General features: G+C 37.0%; 3 protein-coding genes across 3 annotated transcripts in view; 2 read left to right on the top strand and 1 right to left on the bottom strand.

The window, feature by feature from the left end:
* LOC107731351 (caltractin-like) overlaps positions 1–593 on the bottom strand; it is a 14,558-nt gene extending 13,965 nt beyond the window's left edge. Inside the window, exon 1 of the mRNA XM_016542405.1 lies at positions 424–593. Coding sequence (XP_016397891.1) covers positions 424–426 — 3 coding nt within the window. The 5' untranslated portion in view covers positions 427–593. The remainder of the gene's footprint in view (positions 1–423) is intronic.
* Positions 594–722: 129 nt separating this feature from the next.
* On the top strand, positions 723–3,102 carry LOC107731358 (Bardet-Biedl syndrome 12 protein homolog). Its single transcript, XM_016542416.1, has 2 exons — positions 723–782; positions 2,346–3,102. Exons 1-2 carry the CDS (start codon positions 759–761, stop codon positions 2,709–2,711), a joined length of 390 nt encoding a protein of 129 aa, XP_016397902.1. The 5' UTR covers positions 723–758; the 3' UTR covers positions 2,712–3,102.
* A 3,043-nt stretch (positions 3,103–6,145) lies between these two features.
* Positions 6,146–16,806, top strand: part of LOC107731367 (TBC1 domain family member 9B-like) — a 27,285-nt gene continuing 16,624 nt past the window's right edge. The window contains 7 exon segments of the mRNA XM_016542427.1: positions 6,146–6,353; positions 7,392–7,502; positions 9,858–9,976; positions 10,706–10,934; positions 11,749–12,007; positions 12,991–13,198; positions 16,360–16,539. Of these exon segments, the coding sequence (XP_016397913.1) occupies positions 6,236–6,353; positions 7,392–7,502; positions 9,858–9,976; positions 10,706–10,934; positions 11,749–12,007; positions 12,991–13,198; positions 16,360–16,539 (1,224 nt within the window). The 5' untranslated portion in view covers positions 6,146–6,235.

Consider the following 16,806-nt stretch of genomic DNA (forward strand, 5'->3'; position numbering starts at 1 on the left):
TATATATATATATATATATTCTTATTTTGCACTGGTGTTAATTAACAGCAATCTTCTTCTCCTGCAAGGATAAATAAATGTTACTTAATTAAATCGCATTTACATAAGTTATTCACAGGCTAATCTGTATTTGGTGGGAGATTTTAAGAGCTGGATTAGTTTCATAATCACATACGCAGATTTACAAAACTTCGGTTTAATTAATTAGATTCAAGCAAGCACAATTACTGTAAAAGATAACAGTTTCTATGTTACCGCAATAAAAGTGTTTCAACAAATGAAGCTAATGTCTGTCTGCTGGTTTCCATAACAATAACGCCAACAAGCTAACAGTTTAGGCTAACGAACATATATACTCTTATTTAGTTTCTGCTAACGTGAATTAATTCACAAAGTTTTAAAAGTAACTTAATCTATACTTACCATCTCGAAAGTTTTAAGAGAATCAAACCACAGCTTTGCAGCTTGCGTGAAATGTTAGTAAACAAGAGTAGGAAATGCTGTCAATGTCGTTGGTTTCCTTGAGCGCGTTTGGATGGGCGTGGCTTCTGACTGATTGACAGCAGATTGATCCAATAGCAGGTGCAGCCTTTCGGTCTAGGATGTATTCTACCAATCAAACATGAGTGGGCGGGTTTGTTAGACGTAATTGACAGTTTGTTTCGTTTGGCATCCGTCTCTTAGCAACGAGCCATTAGCAAGCGTGTTGTAGTGCGGTGCGCATGCGCATTTCAGAATATGGCCCCACCACGTAAACAATGCAGCTCAGCGCAGCGGTGAAGGTTTGTAGCTTCGGTTTGATTAGGACATTGTATACGATAGGGTTAGTAGTAGGCTATATATGACTCGAATTTGAGTTGAAATTTGATCCAAAATGATACCCACACAGTTTGAATGCTTTGTTTTGCCTGCATAAAATACAAGAGAAGCTAATTTGCCAATAAGACTGCTGCATAACCTCGAGTCGATCTTAAAAGAATATTTCTGTGTGACATAATGGTCGACCATTATGTCACACAGAAATATTCTTAAGTCGGTTTACTCATTTTATCTAATATAGCAGCATTTGATGCTTTTGACAACTTCATTTATGCATAGTTTATGCATTTAATCTAAATGCAATAATCTATGTGAAAAGTGTGTGCAGGATCCACATCATCCATTTGATTAAATATTAAATAGGGGCTAAGAAGACAAATATTAGACTATTTATATTACTGTACTGACACTGACAGATGAACACAAAAACTTGAAAAAAAATGAATTGAGCTTAATAATATCATTTTACAGCTGAAATGTTGATAAATGTTTGCAACATTAAAACTGTTATTTTCCTGTCCATTACCTGTTTATTTTATTATTTTCGTTAATTAGAAAAAAAATCTAAATTGTATGAAGTGTAATATAAATGCAACTTGACTATACATTTTCTCAGTGTCAGATGTAGTACAGTATTTCACTGTACAGTATCTTAAAACCATCAGAAATCAGTTTTTCTTAACATGGTTTACATTGAACATCTAGTAGAGACTCAAAACAATACCAAAATTACAATAGAAAATGTAATTTTTGAAGATTTCATGTTCTTGGCAGCCAATAATTCATCACACAACACAATGTTCAAAAGAAACTTTTAATCCAAGTAACAGATGAATTTGGGAAAATACTGTCGAGTTTGATTGGAAGATATTGCAGACATTTTCTGATTCCTTTTAAAAATTGTATATTTATTTCGCTAAGCTAAATATGTAAATATGCATATTTATGCATTTGATTATTTATTGCATTTAGCCTTGTTTTTCCTTCTGCCAACAACCTTATCTCAACACACATCTAAATAATAAATAATTAATGATAATTAATTAAATTAATAGTACAATATGTGTGCTATCCTGAATATTTACACCATTTTGTGCAATACATGGAAAAATGGAACATTTTAAATAAGAATATATTAATATATTAATTAATATATAATAAAAATATATTCTAGAAAATAAAAATACATGTAAATTAATAATGTACAAATTATTAAGTCTAATAAAGCATTACAAAAATCTCCCCAAAATGTGTGAATTAATAAAAAAAATAAATTAAGCACTACATGTCTTGGTGAAAAAACCCTGAGTATTTTTTTTTACGTATTAAAAATGTATTTTATTTAAATTCTAATAATTAAAATGTTGTTTTTATATGGTTAATTGCATTTTATTATTTGTATTTATACAAATTTGCCTGCAGTGCAATCCTGTCAGAACACACAGCTAAATAACATTTGTAAATATTAACTAACCAGCATCTCCTTATTCCTTATTCATCCTTATTCATGTGCCACTGTCGCTCAGCGCCGCCACATCGGACTCCAGCAGTTAGAGGCCATAGCTGCCTCCACACATGGCTTTCTGGGTCCCAACAAATGGCCCAAGTTGATCCAGGATGAAGATGCCGGCGATGCGATGTTGGTTCGCTCCTGTTCACGTCTGCTTGAGTGTATCGAGCTGGACGGCTCAGTCGGACAGCTGCTGTTGCAGACGGTACAGGCCCAGCAGAAGCTCTTCCACTCTGGGACGGCCGCGCTGGTGTTTCTGGCTGGAGTCTGGAGTAGAGTTGCATTAGAGTGTCTAAACAGAGGAATAACTGTGTTGGATATCAAAACAGCCATGAGGAAAGACTGGAGGTGTGTTTGGAGGTATGCAAACAATCGGCTCTAAGTGTGGAAGAAGTTTCTCGCCAGATGACTGCAAACCTACCTCAGCACTTAAATCAGAGATTCAGGACACAAAGAGGCAGCACATGGATGTTAAACACTCTCAGAATCTCAGGTTGACACTCAAACACAGCAGACACTTTAATGTCCATGATGCACAGACTGAAAACACACAAACGGCTCTGAATGACGTAACTCACATAGCACAAGCCGTCAGCCACCGATGCGACTTGCAAGTTGCAATCCAAAAACACAGAAAATGCACAAAACAGATCTTTGGATATTCAAAAACTGGTCACGTGCCTCATTCCAGGCCTGTCTGAGGAGAAATCAAGCGTGTTTCATGGCTTTGTGACGTTGCTCTCAGTCGAACAGGCCTCTGTGGTTCGACGCCTTCAGGGTCAGGCGTTAAATATCGCTAAAAAACACTTTCGTATAAAAAATGAATGTTTTGTTGAATGAATTTGTTTGTCTGTTTTATACAAAAATTCATATACTTTGGAAATGTAGAAATGATTAAGTCTAATAAATGATTATAGAAAATGAGTGAGTAAGTGAGTGACGTGACGTGACATGTGGCCAAGTATGGTGACCCATACTCGGAATTAGTGCTCTGCATTTATCCCATCCAAAGTGCACACACAACAGCAGTGAACACACACAGACCGTGAACACACATCCGGAGCAGTGGGCAGCCATTTATGCTGCGGCGCCCGGGGAGCAGTTGGGGGTTCGGTGCCTTGCTCAAGGGCACCTCAGTCGTGGTACTGAAGGTGGGAGAGAGTGCTGTACATTCACTCCGACTCGCTAACCATTAGGCCATGACTTCACCCCCTAAAATGCCTAAAAAAGGAATAAATACATAAATGCAGGACTAAATTGTGTGGGGAAAACTGGGTGATTCATTCATTCATTTATTCATTCATTCATTCAATATAGCCTACAGATTTTGATTACATTTTATAAAGAAGTATGTATATATATAAATAAATAAATATATATATATATAGAGAGAGAGAGAAGAAGAAGTAAGGGGCATTTCTACTCATGATGAGGAGGAGAGAGCGTTCAGTGCACTGGACAGACATTAGAGAGCCGAGCGACAGAAAGATAGAGATGGCGGATAAAAAACAAAAGAGGAAAACGTCTGCGGAACAAAAGAAGGCTTAAGGCAAGAAGTAGGACCCGTGTAAATATCGGATCAGCTTTCCAGCGCTGGAGAGAACTCAAGGAGTGGAAGGCCTGCGATCGGACGTCGAGGCTGCTTTGTTTCTTCTCGATAGGTGAGTAACATTGTGTCTGTGCTAAAGTCTGTCTAGTACACTGGACTGACGCGACAAAGCGACCGTTGAAAACCGTGTGTGACCGTGTGTCGAGTTTTTTGGCGGAACATGCCCCTTACTGCTGATTGGCTACAAGTTTGTTTTGCTATTCGCCCCGAATCTTCTTCTTCTTCTTCTTTGGAATTTTTGGCATATTCCACACCTTAGGCACATACCGCCACTAGGGATGTAAACGGTATGAAAATTTTATATCACGATTATAGTGACCAAAGTTATCACGATTATCAATATTATCACGGTTTTGTTCAAATTAGATGAAAACGTTCAAAAAGAACTGATACACACACTGAAAACATTTCAATAAGTTTTATATTTGAAAATCAACAAACAACAAATACAATTAGCAGCTATATGCACTTTTTTTAGCATAAACATTAAATTAACATTAACATGAAGCCCTAATAATAATAATAATAATAATAAATCACTTGAAGATCATATGATCTTCGGTTAGGAGATCTTGTGATACTTTTTAAAGCAAAGTTGGGGTTGATTTCGAGTTCACATACAAACATTATTTTATTTTATTAATTGTTAATTTTATTTTGGGTTCACCCAAGCTGTATTTCTAGCTGCTTCGGCCCGAATCAGTTTTCTAAAGCGTTTTTGAAAAATCTCGTACCCCACCTTTAATATCTTTATACCCTTCAAATCCCAGTTGAGACAATTTTCATTTGAATCACTGTTTTAGCATAGTGCCACAACGTGGACATAAATGCGCATTGCATGCATAAATGATCGATGCATTTACAGATTAACTCTTAGTAAAAAGAATGAAATATTCTGCTGTTAAAATAATGTACAACTCTGAAAAGAAACATATTCAACTCAAATCATATTTATTTGTATAGCACTACAATAAATATTATTAAAAAAAAATCTATACAGATTGGAATTATATGGAGATTTATTTATTGTGAAAACCAGGGCTGCGTTCAGCCCCGACAAAAACGGTGCAAAACGTTTTTTAAACGGAAACGGTGATGCGTTGAACACCCTGTTCTGATGACGCAAGAGTTGCAACTATGGCAGCTGAGAAGGCCATTCTTTGTGTTCTTTTTGAAGAATTTTCGGAGCCTGATGAAATCGGTATAAATACGTGTTTAATACTGCAAAATACGCTCGATGGTACAGTCATTGCCCTTGCCCTCCAGAATAAAAGAGAACGTACCAATCAAATGAAGGGATTTGTGGAAACTGGTTCCTAATTATTGTGATCCAACATTTGCCTCGCATTTCAGGATGAAAAGACAAACATTTCAGGTGAAGGATAATCCAATTCTTACCTCCGAGACTGTGTTATGATCTATATGACCTTATTATTTTTATTGTGAGTATTAGGCTTATCATTATTGCTGATCACTGTTGTTGTGCTATGATATTGTAATATTTACCATTATATAATCAGAGGGGTATAGAAAAGTTTATGAAAGTGTCACTCCACAATACAATAGCAAAACATATAAACAGGAAACATATGGTTCAAACCGGAAACCGTAGCAAAACGGTGCACACCGGTTTGAGCTTGAACTTGCCCCAGGTCTGTCGGTTCAGCTCCCAACAGACTGTACAAAGCAGAATGAGACTGATTATATGTGTTTTTTATTTTTAATTGTGTCAAACACATTGAATTAATATAATAAAATAACATATTAACCGAAACTAAAAAATACAAATAAAAATTTTTTTTACTTTAACATTTTTAAGTGTACTTGCACTGAGGGTCCCCGGATTCAAGTTTGTAAACTTGTACAACATTGAGAGCAAGCAACTGATTATCTGCCAAACAGGACAGATAGAATACCGTCAGAAAAAGAAACATCTCTCAGTGCAAAAACATGTAATAATAAAACAAATCTACGCATTTTAATGCTGCTGTGGAACACAAGCTCAAATCTATTGACAGATATATCAAATATATTTGCAGAGCACACTTGTATAAAATACGACATAATAACAATAATACTAATGCTAATACTAATAATAATAGTTTTATTATCGACGGTGCTAAAGACTTTTATTTTGAAGTTCCACTGGCTCAGGAGGCCATTTTGGCTCCACGGTGGCTGGTTTCGCCCGCAGTGAGTTGGGCGGCTCATGCATACAAACATCGGTCCCGTCCATTCTGGCATGATTAAAACTCACACATTCGCCGCATCTACAGAGTGAAAGCGCCCGTGAAGCCATGTGGATTACCCCGGAGGAGGTGTTAATGGCCAATGCGCTGTGGGTGAGCGAGCGAGCGAATCCCTATTTCATCCTGCAGAGGAGGAAGGGACACGGGCGCGGAGGAGGCATCACGGGTACGAGATATTACCCAAATATAAACCGTCGGGGCTCGTATGCATGACAGATCACACATGCATAATGAAGGAGAGTTTATCAACGCAGTTATACTTGCTGGTGATTCATTATAACATGTGGAATAATCTTTAGGTGGATTTGTTTTGGTCGCATCTCTTCATTGATGCTGACTGTGTTTGCGTCATGTTTATTTATATATGAAATGGAAGTTTATACATGCTTTATGTTATATTTAAGTATATTTATATGTTTGTAATTTATACGTGTATGGTTTAATGTTGTTTTAAGAAATACAGTAATAAATAAATTACAGATGGTTGAAATGATAAATTAAACAATATTATAGTATTATAAGTAAATCTATATCTTGAGTTTCATGGGAGCAAAGCCTTTGCTTGGCTTGTGTTTGTGTTGTCACAATATGTTAACTTCTTATTGCCTCCTGAGAACGATATTCATATGCGTTTCCTTAGCTCCTAAAAACAAACAGACAAAAACAGGCACTTTTTAAGAGGAGTGTCTCACATGACAGCAGAATGACTGCATTCACCTCTGAACCCGACTCAATTACGTTATGAAGACCTCAGCAGCATTACCCTGTTGTTGTCTGGAAGTTACATCATACGGGTGTTTTGCCATACTTCAGTGAGACTCTTATTAGGTGTAGTGTGTGTTAATGTCACGCTTGTGCAATATTCAACGCATCGCAACAAAGCTTTATCCCTTTTGAAGAAGCCAGTTAGTGTTTATGTGTCCATCAGAATCACACATTAACTGATCATGTGACCCCTGTAGGAGGAAGTCAAGATGTGTGTGACAAATGGCATGCCATGTCTTAAAGGGGTCATATGATGCGATTTCAAGTTTTCCTTTCTCTTTGGAGTGTTTATCTGGGTAAATATGTGTGTCTCAGCAATGAGAACTGAAGGAAACCACTGCGCTCTGACGCCTGTTATTGACTAAAACTTTTTTTCCCCTCTTCATACTGCATGTAGATGTGACCTGTGAACTTTTCTATCTTAATGTTTGTCTCTCAGGTTTGCTGGTGGGTACGTTGGATGTGGTGCTGGACTCGAGTGCTCGTGTGGCTCCGTACAGGATCCTGCACCAGACGGGAGAGTCACAGATCTTCTGGAATATTGCTTGTGGTCAGTATTTAAAGTCTGTAGAAAATCACTTGATATCCGGGTGCTAAATGTACACAAAATAGGGATGTACCCACATGCTTATTATGCAGAAAAAGCAACAACTGCATAATTTTAGTTTCAAACTGACTTATTAGTTGGTGCTTACTTAATATATAATGTTATTTAATGTAATATTATTTTTTTTAAATATAATCATTACATATAAATATAATATTATTTACTGTAAGTATATTAAAGGCACAATATGTAAGATTTTTTATTAAAATGTCCAAAAATCACTAGAACAGTGTTATATATTTTGCTGAATTGTGTACTTGCATTATCCCAGATGTTTCAAAGAATGTTTAAATCCAGAGAAATAGCAATTTTTAAAGCTTCAGTCCATAACTTGTTTTGGTTAAAAATGATCCGAAATCAATATTTGAGCAAGTACATAACCAGTCAGTGTTCGAAACTATCGCCTTACTTTAGCCCGATTCCCAACGGTCAGTTTATAATAATGTTTTCTAATTTGAGTGGTACGGGTAGGTTTTCACTGGAAATTCGAGCATGCTGCTGCATCATTACGTCACGTCTGTAAACATAAAGAAGTTGTCCCGGCTACTAGGCTATCGCATGTGAGGATCCTGCAGGTGGCCGATCGTTTATAGCCTTTTCTCACAGCAGCTGGAATAATTAAATGTATCATTTTGATGGAGGATTGTAATCCAGAAAGGATTATGTGTTTATGAAACACATGTGAATGAAATTAAATTATATTCCAGTTTTAAATGTGCTTCTGATTACAGATAGCCTGGGATTACAAAGATTTGTATTTTAAAGAAAACCAGTTCAAAGGGAGCATAATTTGCTTTTTGGGTTAAAATTATTTCTTAATATGAAATTCGAGTGGTTTGACAATTACAGATTAGACTGTACAGAAATTGAAATAAACTCACTTATACACACTATACTCATAGTCACCAGCATCATAGACTGTGGTCAGCATGCGCGCCGAAGGGGAAAGAGGGGAACTGAATTCACCGGATATTATCCCAGGAAACAGTCCTTGTCCTCCGTAAAATGCGTTGCGCACATCTGAATATTTGGTTTGAACTGTTCTGGAACAGTGTTGTAAATACTACTTAACCACTGATTTCTAGTTGTGTCCTCTTTTGGAAGACCAAACAAAGTAGTTTCGCTTTCACAATGAAACACAGCGTCTCCACGACATGGCGGCGGCGGCAACAATACTACAGCGAGAATAAAAGTTACGCCTTCTTTCTTTGCGTGAACATTTGTGCGGCGTTATGCAAATCTTCCCACATCGTGACGTAGACATGTGGGGGCGTGTTTGAACAAGGCGTTTTAGGAGGGCGTGGACCAGTCTTAACTTTTATAAAGAATATCTCTTTGGGTTTGAGACTTGAGACTATTCACGTGTTCATGACCCCTTTAAACTTGTAACACTCCAAAGAGAAAGGAAAACTTGAAATCGTATCATATGACCCCTTTAAATGATTTATATATAACAAGTGGTTCCCTGGATTATTACAGTAAAATGTCTTGTGATTACTTGTGATTACAGTACTGAGCCGCTGCAATTGAGCAGCTCTAATGCTTTAAATTAAAAATGAAGTAGGCTACCATAGAGCAACTAACTTTATACTTATTCTTTTGGTTTCTGTACCCAGCATTTTTTAAAATTATAAATGCAATGAAAATAAAGGTATCGGTACTCGGTATCGGCAAGTACCAAAAGTAAAAGTATCGTATCGGCTTTGTTCTGGAAAAAGTGGTATCGATGCATCCCTACAAAAATGAGAAATGTTGTCTTGGCAACTAGCGGTAGTAAGTTTTTATAAGTTCTATTTCATTCTAGTTAATGTTTATTTTATTGCAAGTAATGATTTTTTTCAATGATTTTCGTTAATAAGCACAAGTCCCTCCATCCACACCCTCAAATGATTAATCCAACAATTACTCACTTAAAATGAGAAACATCTGTAAACTAATACTGACTTTGTATTATAGGTGATCTAGAGCTCTCAGTGTAGCTAACAGTTGATTTGTCTTTCTCCAGACGAATTGATTAGTCTGGATTTGTTTAGTCAGATGACAGATAACAAAGGAAACTGTCTTGATGTTTTCCTACACAGATACTCTTTGACTTAAGCCGTAGTTCTTTTACTCGGGCTCATTTATTACCATCATCTCAGTGATGAAAATCTGGAGAGTGACTTGACTGTGTTGAGTCACATCGGCTGTATCTCCTGTGTAAACCTCACCTGACCTTTAAACAGCCGCTCTGAATTTGAGTGACATATTAAAGGCTGTGACACCGTTAATTCTGATGGATGTGTGTGTGTGTCTCAGGCTCGTCTCGTAAGGAGATCACTGAACACTGGGAGTGGCTCGAGACAAACCTACTGCAGACTCTGTCCATCTTTGACAACGACGATGACATCACCACCTTCGTCAAGGGCAAAATACAGGTGCAATTTTTGTTTTATTTGTCAAAGTAAAGACATGTATTGAAGCCATTCAATTAGGATTAAGTAATTTCTTCAGAGATAGTGAATTATGGTTCCTCCTCAAATCTTAGTCTAGGTCTAAATGTTTCTCTGAATAAGTAACACAACTTTCTCTCACTTTTTGTTGGTTGCTAGTTTTACATTTTTATGTTAAAAAAGGAAATAATCATGATTAGAAATCGGAATACTGGTTGTACTTGCTTTTTTGATGCAAAGAATGGGAGACTGTCACTACATTTTCAAGCTGGAGTTTTGAGGCAAAATAAACTACAAAACATGCATACAAAAAGTTTTCAACATTGATAACAGAAATGTTTCTTGAGCAGGAAATCAGCATATTAGAATGATTTCTGAAGGATCATGTGACACATAGACTGGAGTAATGATGCTGAAAATTCAGCTTTGATCACAGAAATAAATTACATTTTAAAATATATTCAAATAGAAAACAGTTATTTTAATAATAATAATAATTTAATAATTTATGCATTTAGCAGACGCTTTTATCCAAAGCGACTTACAGTGCATTCAGGCTATACATTTTTTACCAGTATGTAAATGATAAATCATTTTAAATGATGATAATGTTTCACATTATTACTGTTTATACTGTATTTTGAATCATATAAATGCAGGATTGGTGAGCAGAAATATCCTTACCGACCCCAAACTTCAACTTGTTCTTTGCAGGGCATCATCGCTGAAGAGAATAAAAGTGGCAAACCTCAGGAGGACGAGGATCCTGGGAAGTTCCGTGAAGCCGAGCTGAAGATGCGGAAGTTGTTTGGAATGCCGGAGGAAGAGAAGCTGGTGAACTATTACCCTTGCAGCTACTGGAAGGGCAGAGTCCCGCGGCAGGGCTGGATCTACCTGTCCGTAAATCACCTCTGCTTCTACTCCTTCCTGCTGGGAAAAGAGGGTGAGATACATGCATACTTGATGCATACTGCAAAATATACAGTGGAACTAAATTTGGACAAAAACAGAAAAATGGAACGCATCTAGAACCCAAACAAACAGCGTCATATTTTTGATGATTTTTAAAAATAAATGTAAAAAAAGATTAAGAATGAATGTAAGAAAAGACTGTTTTCAACACTGATAATAGTCAAAAGTGTTTTTTGAGCAGCAAATCATAATAGATATTAGCATATTAGAACAATTTCTGAAAGGTCCTGTGACACTGAAGACTAGAGTAATGATGCTGAAAATTCATCTTTGATCACTGCAATAAATAACTTTTTACGATGTATTCACATAGAAAACAGTTATTTTAATTTGTAGTAATATTTCACAGTATTACTATTTTTACTGTATTTTTATCAAATACATACAGCTATGGTGAGCAAATAAGACTTATTTCAAAAACTTAAAAAAAAAATCTTACCAACCCCAAAACTTGATCGATAGTGTGCATATTAAGGTTAACAGGATTAAACAGTTATCATATATTTAATATCATATCAGATACTATCATATTAGATACTGTGGTTGAAATTATTCAACCACAGTATGCCAGGACTGACCAATCAGAATGAAGTATTTCAGGTAGCTGTTGAGTGGTGTCATTTTAAATGCTCTGTGAAAAGGGCTCTGTTTCATATTGAATTAAGTGTTCTTTAGTTAGTGTTAGTGCATGCTGCTTTTCTTCCACCATGCCTAATGAAATCTGTTCTTCCCCTTACTTGTTTTTCAAATCTTTTTCATCTTTATTTTCATTCCTGTGACTGTAGTTTCGCTGGTGGTGCAGTGGACAGATGTCACGCAGTTGGACAAGAACGCCACGCTGGTTTTCCCCGAGAGCGTCCGCGTGAGCACACGCGACACGGAGCACTTCTTCTCTATGTTCCTCAACATCAACGAGACCTTCAAACTGATGGAGCAGCTGGCCAACATCGCCATGAGACAGCTGCTGGACAACGAGAGCTTCGCCGCCGACCGCTCGCTCCCCAAACCCTGCAAGACCCTGAAAAACGTCTCTGCGCTCAAGAGGTGAGCAGACCGCTCACAGATGAGTCTTGAATTTCATTGTATAAACAGAGTGCCCTGTTTGTCAGAATTGTGAAGACTAGAGTAATGATGCTGAAAATTCATCTTTGATCACTGCAATAAATAACTTTTTACGATGTATTCACATAGAAAACAGTTATTTTAATTTGTTATTTTAAATATTTCACAGTATTACTATTTTTACTGTATTTTGATCAAATACATACAGCTATGGTGAGCAAATAAGACTTATTTCAAAAACTTAAAAAAAAAATCTTACCAACCCCAAAACTTGATCGATAGTGTGCATATTAAGGTTAACAGGATTAAACAGTTATCATATATTTAATATCATATCAGATACTATCATATTAGATACTGTGGTTGAAATTATTCAACCACAGTATGCCAGGACTGACCAATCAGAATGAAGTATTTCAGGTAGCTGTTGAGTGGTGTCATTTTAAATGCTCTGTGAAAAGGGCTCTGTTTCATATTGAATTAAGTGTTCTTTAGTTAGTGTTAGTGCATGCTGCTTTTCTTCCACCATGCCTAATGAAATCTGTTCTTCCCCTTACTTGTTTTTCAAATCTTTTTCATCTTTATTTTCATTCCTGTGACTGTAGTTTCGCTGGTGGTGCAGTGGACAGATGTCACGCAGTTGGACAAGAACGCCACGCTGGTTTTCCCCGAGAGCGTCCGCGTGAGCACACGCGACACGGAGCACTTCTTCTCTATGTTCCTCAACATCAACGAGACCTTCAAACTGATGGAGCAGCTGGCCAACATCGCCATGAGACAGCTGCTGGACAACGAGAGCTTCGCCGCCGACCGCTCGCTCCCCAAACCCTGCAAGACCCTGAAAAACGTCTCTGCGCTCAAGAGGTGAGCAGACCGCTCACAGATGAGTCTTGAATTTCATTGTATAAACAGAGTGCCCTGTTTGTCAGAATTGTCTGGTTTAATTTTGTTTTCTCATGTTTCAGGGACTTGGATGCACGTGCAAAGAACGAGCGGTACAGAGCGCTGTTCCGGCTCACACAGGACGAGCGTTTGGATGGACACACCGACTGTACACTCTGGACACCGTTCGCTAAGATGCATGTCGTCGGTCAAATGTTTGTTTCTAACAACTACATCTGCTTTGCCAGTCGAGAGGAAGATCTGTGTCAACTTATCATTCCATTGAGAGAGGTAAACACACACACACTAGTGCTGTCAAACGATTAATCACATCCAAAATAAAAGTTTTTGTTTATATAACATATATGTGTGTGTACTGTGTATATTTATTATGTATAAATTAGGGATGCACCGATACCACTTTTTCCAGTACTCGCCCGATACCGATACTTTTATTTTTGGTACTTGCCGATACCGAGTACCGATACCAATATTTTATTGCATTTGTAAAATTTTAAAATATTGGGTACAGAAACCAAAAGAGTATGTATATTGTTAGTTGGCTGACTTCATTTATCAAATAGATACAGTCAAACCAAAATATATTCAGACACCTTCAACATTTCTCACATTATCACAGTTTATTCGCTATAGTTTAGAAAATGGTAATAACATATAACAAGAACTCAGAGTTCAACTGAGTCAGAACAAATTCAGCTTGATAATGTAAGATAAATTCGATAGAAAGGTATGTAATAGATTACAATCAACCAAAATAATTCAGACAGCTGTTAGTATGACAGTATTTACACAACTATCAATACTTAGTCGGGCAACCCTTAGCCTCAATAACAGCCTGTAGTCTCCTGGGCATGCTATCACCCAGCTTCATGCAAACCTCAACTTCACTTCATTTATCAAATAGATACAGTCAAACCAAAATTTATTCAGACACCTTCAACATTTCTCACATTATCACAGTTTATTCTCTATAGTTTAGAAAATGGTAATAAAATATAACAAGAATTTAGAGTTAAACTGAGTCAGAACAAATTCAGCTTGATAATGTTAGATAACTTTGATAGAAAGGTATGTAGTATCGGTATCGGTGCATCCTTAGTATAAATACACACATGCATGTATATATTTCATAAAAATTATGTTTATTTACAGGGTTCGTACGGGTGCTTGAAATCCTTGAAAATGCTTGAATTTTAACGTAGTGTTTTCAAGGTTTGAAAAGTGCTTGAATTTTAGATAAAGTGCTTGAAATTGCAATTGCATTGGTTTTATAATAATATGCTTTATTACTGAATAATGTTAGTTTACTTTCTAGACAAAATGCTTTTTGCATAAAATGAAAACAGCGCAGCTCGGCCATAGACTGTAAAAAAAGTTGACTCGCACGTGTGGCTATCGGGTGTGCCTCACACGTCCTGAAAAGTGAAGCTGCGGGCTCTTTGATTGCCCCCTGGTGGCTGGCTGCAGTACAGGTCATAAACCCCGCCCTCCCCATGTAAACGAATGGGACTTGAGTCAAAATAAAAAAATAAATTACACTTCCAATACAATTTTCCGAACATGGTTTTGGTCATTTAATGTAGTTGTTATCACGCTGATATATGTTCAATTGTTCGTTTTTATGATAAGTTTGATTTTAGCTAGTAACGTGATGCTATAAAAACGGGGCGTGTCGTTATGGTTGATTGGGTCTGCGGGAGTTTGATACCGTGGCTCCACCTCACGACATTACTGCGCAGACTCTGGCTCCAAACGAATCTACTGCGCAGACTCTGGCTCCAAACGAATCTACTGCACAGACTCTGGCTCCAAACGAATCTACTGCACAGACTCTGGCTCCAAACGAATCTACTGCACAGACTCTGGCCCCAAATGACATCATTTACTCAAGATGGCAGCGGCAATACTAAGATGCTTTGGCTTCACTTTTCTATAGTGGAAGGAAGTGGAGACACGTCGTTTATCTTTTTTTACAGTCTATGGTGGCTATAGTGTGATCTGTCTGTCTTTATTGACGTGCGCTCTCTGATGGAGCAGAGCGGAAGATGAACACATGTCGACAGGCTGCTGCTTCAGTCAGCGTTGGCTTGAAAACGACAAACACAAATTATGGTTAAAATAATGTAAAGTCTCCTGTAAAGTCTGCTTTTTTATGGGAGAGTCTGTGCTTTCAAGCCGTGTAAAAGGTAAACAAAAATGCCCATGGTCAGTTAAGCTATGTTAAAGACTGTCACGATTAAAGGGAAATAATAAGATAAACATTTCAAAGTCAAAACGCAGCGCGGGTGTTTTTATATTAATGCATCTCTGAAGTGAACCGATAGCCTTCAGAGAAGTTTCAATGGCATTATCGTTTCATCTCACCGACCTATAATGTCTGATAAAGCAGCGTTTGTGAGCCAGCCTGCTTTGTATACAGCGTTACCGGGGAAACTGCTGTATTCATGCCATTCCAAAAGCGCCACCTAGTGGCAGACAGAACCTCATATTTTAGCCTTTAAACTATTTTTAAGAAAAAGAAAAGAAAAGGGAGGAGTCAAAAGCGTAAAGAATTATTTTAATTTAAAGCACACACATCTTACTGTCTAAATTTTTTAGATTTTTGAAGGCGCATAGGCACATTAGCTTTTTGTTCTAAAAACAGCAGACAGGCTTATTGAAAATGAAAATTCTTTATACTTTTGACTTGTTCCTTTATTTAAAAAAAAAAAAAAAAAACATTTTTAAGGCTGAGGCTTGTCAATTTGAGGTTTGCCACTTTATACAACTCTTTCGATTTGTGAAAACCTGTATTTGAACTGCAAATCATGTTTTTTGAAGTAATTTTATGGTTTAATATATTACAGTAGACATTGCCCTACCCCGCTCATACAGTATTTATTTTATTTGTGCAGGGTAAAAAGCCTTAAATATTATTTAAAAAATCCTGCAGATACCCTGTAAATTCTTTCTTTCTTTTTTTTTATTTTATAACTTAATTATACTGTATGCTATTTATATTATGTAATGTTTTATGCAATCCAGGCCGGTGGTTTTTAATAGCACAATAACATCTGATTTAAAGTGAAAAACTCAAGTGTGTGTGTGTGTGTGTGTAAACATGTAATTTACCACAGTTTAAAGTGCTGGAAAAGCTTGAAAATGCACCTTGAAAGTGTTTGAATTTGGATAATTTTTAGCATCATTAAGGCTGATTTATACTTCTGCGTTGGACCTACGTCGTAGCCTTTACGCCGTAGGCTATGCGTCAGTTTTCATTTATACTTCTGCGTCGTTGTCAATAAATATACATGGTACACACATATTATGTAAACAAACTTTTATTTTGGATGCGATTAATCGCGATTAATCATTTGACAGCACTAACACACACACACACATATAGTTACAACAGCTTGACGGACACTTCCTCTCTCATTCTTTCTCTGTAGGTGACTATAGTGGAGAAAGCGGACAGCAGCAGTGTTTTGCCGAGTCCACTGTCGATCAGCACTAAAAACAAGATGACCTTCCTGTTTGCCAACCTCAAAGACCGTGACTTCCTGGTACAGCGCATCTCTGACTGACTGCAGCGCACGCCTGACAGGCCATGTGGCCTAAACACTCAATCCGTGAGTCAGAATTGATCAAAATAGTATAGTATTTCATTTTATATACACTCTCGATCAAAAGTTTGGGGTTGGTAAGATTTTTTAAATGTTTTTGAAAGAAGTCTTTTATATGTAGTATAATAAATGATAAGACACTTGTTTTATTTTATATAAGAAGGTAACATTAAAATATATTAAAGTGCACATAAACACACACAAAACTCGAAGTACATTTGGAGGGAGGGGTTCTAGCAGACCAATCACAGCGCTTGCGGTCTGCGTAGAATT

The sequence above is a fragment of the Sinocyclocheilus rhinocerous genome, unplaced genomic scaffold (assembly GCF_001515625.1).
Source record: "Sinocyclocheilus rhinocerous isolate Xijiao unplaced genomic scaffold, SAMN03320098_v1.1 scaffold939, whole genome shotgun sequence".
Taxonomy (NCBI): Eukaryota; Metazoa; Chordata; class Actinopteri; order Cypriniformes; family Cyprinidae; genus Sinocyclocheilus; species Sinocyclocheilus rhinocerous.

Coding starts and splice junctions, on each gene's coding strand:
- LOC107731358 (XM_016542416.1), top strand. CDS start 759: ATGCAGCTCAGCGCAGCGGTGAAG. Junction 783..2,345: donor AGCTCAGCGCAGCGGTGAAG/GTTTGTAGCTTC, acceptor ACTGTCGCTCAG/CGCCGCCACATCGGACTCCA.